The 3,721-nt window shown below is 34.6% G+C and overlaps 1 protein-coding gene across 1 annotated transcript in view; it reads right to left on the reverse strand.

The window, feature by feature from the left end:
- Window positions 1–3,721, reverse strand: part of LOC123975383 — a 5,756-nt gene continuing 2,035 nt past the window's right edge. Inside the window, exons 4-5 of the mRNA XM_046056836.1 lie at window positions 2,315–2,366; window positions 1–511 (exon numbers count right to left, since the gene is read on the reverse strand). Coding sequence (XP_045912792.1) covers window positions 464–511; window positions 2,315–2,366 — 100 coding nt within the window. The 3' untranslated portion in view covers window positions 1–463. The remainder of the gene's footprint in view (window positions 512–2,314; window positions 2,367–3,721) is intronic.

Here is a 3,721-nt window from a genome sequence, read left to right on the forward strand (position 1 = left end):
TGAGGAAAATGTGTCACATTCTTTAATCTGCATTGTTCTGAAGCACACAGTTTATTTAATGTCTAAATGTTCTGAACCTCCTGTAGAGTTTTAATGTTGACATTATCCTTTGAATCACATTTGCATTATAATTACATTACATTTATTTATCCAAAGCGACTTACAATTGCTATACATGTCAGAGGTCGCACGCCTCTGGAGCAACGAACCCAGGTCTCTCACACCAAAGGCAGGCGTCTTATCCACTGTTCCATCACCCCCCTTAATTAGATTAAACTAAAAACAGTATCATAACACCTGATTAAGCTTTGCAGAGTCTAAAACAGAAAATATAAATCAAAACATTTCTTTTAAACTGTCAGTACAAATAAAAGTACGTAAATGATATATTAATATATATATTAATAACATTACAGGTTCAGATTAAAGCATGTGGTGCAAATTAAACCATCATAGACCATTTTTACTGCTCGTCTAAAGAAGCTGGAGTCACCGGCAAAAGGGGAATATCCTGTTTGGAGAAAACACAATTTCAAATGGAACTGAATTTATACAATAATAATATTATTATTATTATTATTATTATTATCAAAACAATAATAATACAGTGCTCATATTTGGTGTCTAGACTCTTGAAACTTGTCACTGCTCAGGAGGATTCACCAAGCTTACCAGATAAAGAGACACACAATATCTGTCTATGAAGATTCTCAGTCATCCAGGTCATAGTTCTCCAACGAAGGTTAAAGTCAAGGGCAACTGGACTTGGTTGAAGATACTGGAAGACGTTTCGTCCCTCATCCAAAGGACTTCTTCAGTTCTGACTGACTGGCAGGGAAACTCAGCTATTTAACCTCAGTGGGGTCGTTGGCCCGGGTCATCGATACCGCTGGTTCGTTAGTGTTCCTGGCTGTGGTAACGATAAGTGGTGGTCATCTACACCCGGGTTGAGAAGCCGTCATTGAACAGGGGAGGGGGTCTACGCCACCACTTATCCCCCACTTACAATGCTGTCCTTTCATCACTTCCCAGGAAACTCAACAAACGTAACCTGTTGACCTCAGGTGAAGATACCAACGATGGTCGTTCAGTCTTGGCCACCGGTAGTCTTAACGACTGTAACGACTGTCGTCACAGCAACAAGGAACGAACCAGCGGTATCGATGACCCGGGATAACGACCCCACTGAGGTTAAATAGCTGAGTTTCCCTGCCAGTCAGTCAGAACTGAAGAAGTCCTTTGGATGAGGGACGAAACGTCTTCCAGTATCTTCAACCAAGTCCAGTTGCCCTTGATTTCAACCTTCGTTGGACATACAATATCAAACCTTTATGTTTTTATTACCTTAAAACGGCCACCGTAGCTTCTCCTGCGCGCTTGCAAAGGGAGGGGTGAGCGGCGACTGAGCCGTTGGGTGCAATTCACAACTCTCACCACTAGATGCCGCTAACGCCCACACACTGAACCTTAAATTCTCAATTCAGATTTATATCAGATCTCTTTGACTGACGGTTCAGATTAGTTTTTAAATGTGGCCCATATCAGACTCCAGTGTGAAAGACACCTGCATGCGTTAAAGAATACCACAATGTCGCACGCATCACGCTGTCGTACGGAGGTAAACGTGGAGCCACAGAGTTTAGCGTCTACAGTTTTATATTGAAGTTGATTTCAGGTGGAAGAAGTGAGCAAATGATAACGAAGATGAAAAGAAATAAATTGCGATGGCTTCTACTGCTGTACGGAGGTGTTTGTGGATGCGGCTCCTGCTGGCAGATAATTGTGAGAACGGTCGCACTAGAGTCTACAGAGTTGCATAAACTCTGATCTGACTGTTCAGGCTGAGGTTGCATTTCAAAATATCTGACTCGTATCTGATTTGGCCAAAATCCGAACTGGAGAGATCAGATTCCACATGACTTGGGCTGTTCACACTGTGATAAACAAATCTGATCTGAGTCACATGTGAGCAGAACAATCTGATCACTTTGGCCGGCAGCCAGAACACAGCCTGAACATGTGTTCTGTTATAATGAAACACTCTCACTAATGCGTTTCAGTGCTTAATACACTTAATATAAAAGGGTAAACTGTGTTGGTGTAACTTCACAACAACAGAAAAGAATTTCATCTTTGACTCACAGCACATAACAGCAGAGACTTTGGAGAACACGCTAACTGTGATCTAAACAGAACATTACTCTGATTTATTAGTGGTGATGAATGAGACAAACACAGAAGATCTTCAGCTCTGTTCAGACAACATGGGTCTTTATGAAGCTCAACATGGAGCCAACAGGTGTTGGTACTTTACCTGGTTCCCTCCTACTGCTTCAGGACGTCTTGGTTGAGTGGGATCAGTTCTTCTGCAACATCAAAACATTTCACCCACTGTTTACCGTGTATTGTGAGATACAACATATGATCTACTTTCACAGTTTGGGCTCTTCTTCTAAAATTGTAGGAAACTGTGCTGATGAAGACAATGATGGTCAGCTGAGCAGATATTATGGTGTATGGGGCGCCAAATGTAAAAAATCAGATACAATTATAAAGGTGATAATTTCCTAAATCTAAATGTTAAATCTAAATGCTTAATTTAAATGTTAAATCTAAATGATAAATCTAAATCTAAATGATAAATCTAAATGCTTAATCTAAATGTTAAATCTAAATGTTAAATCTAAATGATAAATCTAAATATTAAATCTAAATATTAAATCTAAATGATAAATCTAAATCTAACTGCTTAATCTAAATGCTTAATTTAAATGTTAAATCTAAATGATAAATCTAAATGCTTAATCTAAATGTTAAATCTAAATCTAAATATTAATTCTAAATGTTAAATCTAAATGCTTAATTTAAATGTTAAATCTAAATGATAAATCTAAATCTAAATGATAAATCTAAATGCTTAATCTAAATGTTAAATCTAAATGTTAAATCTAAATGATAAATCTAAATATTAAATCTAAATATTAAATCTAAATGATAAATCTAAATCTAACTGCTTAATCTAAATGCTTAATTTAAATGTTAAATCTAAATGATAAATCTAAATGCTTAATCTAAATGTTAAATCTAAATCTAAATATTAATTCTAAATGTTAAATCTAAATGCTTAATTTAAATGTTAAATCTAAATGATAAATCTAAATCTAAATGATAAATCTAAATGCTTAATCTAAATGTTAAATCTAAATGTTAAATCTAAATGATAAATCTAAATATTAAATCTAAATATTAAATCTAAATGATAAATCTAAATCTAACTGCTTAATCTAAATGCTTAATTTAAATGTTAAATCTAAATGATAAATCTAAATGCTTAATCTAAATGTTAAATCTAAATCTAAATATTAATTCTAAATGTTAAATCTAAATGCTTAATTTAAATGTTAAATCTAAATGATAAATCTAAATCTAAATGATAAATCTAAATGCTTAATCTAAATGTTAAATCTAAATGATAAATCTAAATCTAAATATTAATTCTAAATGTTTAATCTAAATGCTAAATCTAAATATTACATCTAAATCTAAATGTTAAATCTGTATATAAAATTCTATCTGAATTTTTACATTTGGTGCCCCATATTAGTGAGCTAGCTGATTAGCTGAGTTGTTAGCTCAGAAACAGACCTGGGTTGCTGCTGTTGTTCTGTCCGTTGTTGCTGTTGTTGCTCCTGAATTTAAATGACGTAAGATTAGCACATGT

This window comes from Micropterus dolomieu, linkage group LG08 (genome assembly GCF_021292245.1).
Source record: "Micropterus dolomieu isolate WLL.071019.BEF.003 ecotype Adirondacks linkage group LG08, ASM2129224v1, whole genome shotgun sequence".
Lineage (NCBI taxonomy): Eukaryota > Metazoa > Chordata > Actinopteri > Centrarchiformes > Centrarchidae > Micropterus > Micropterus dolomieu.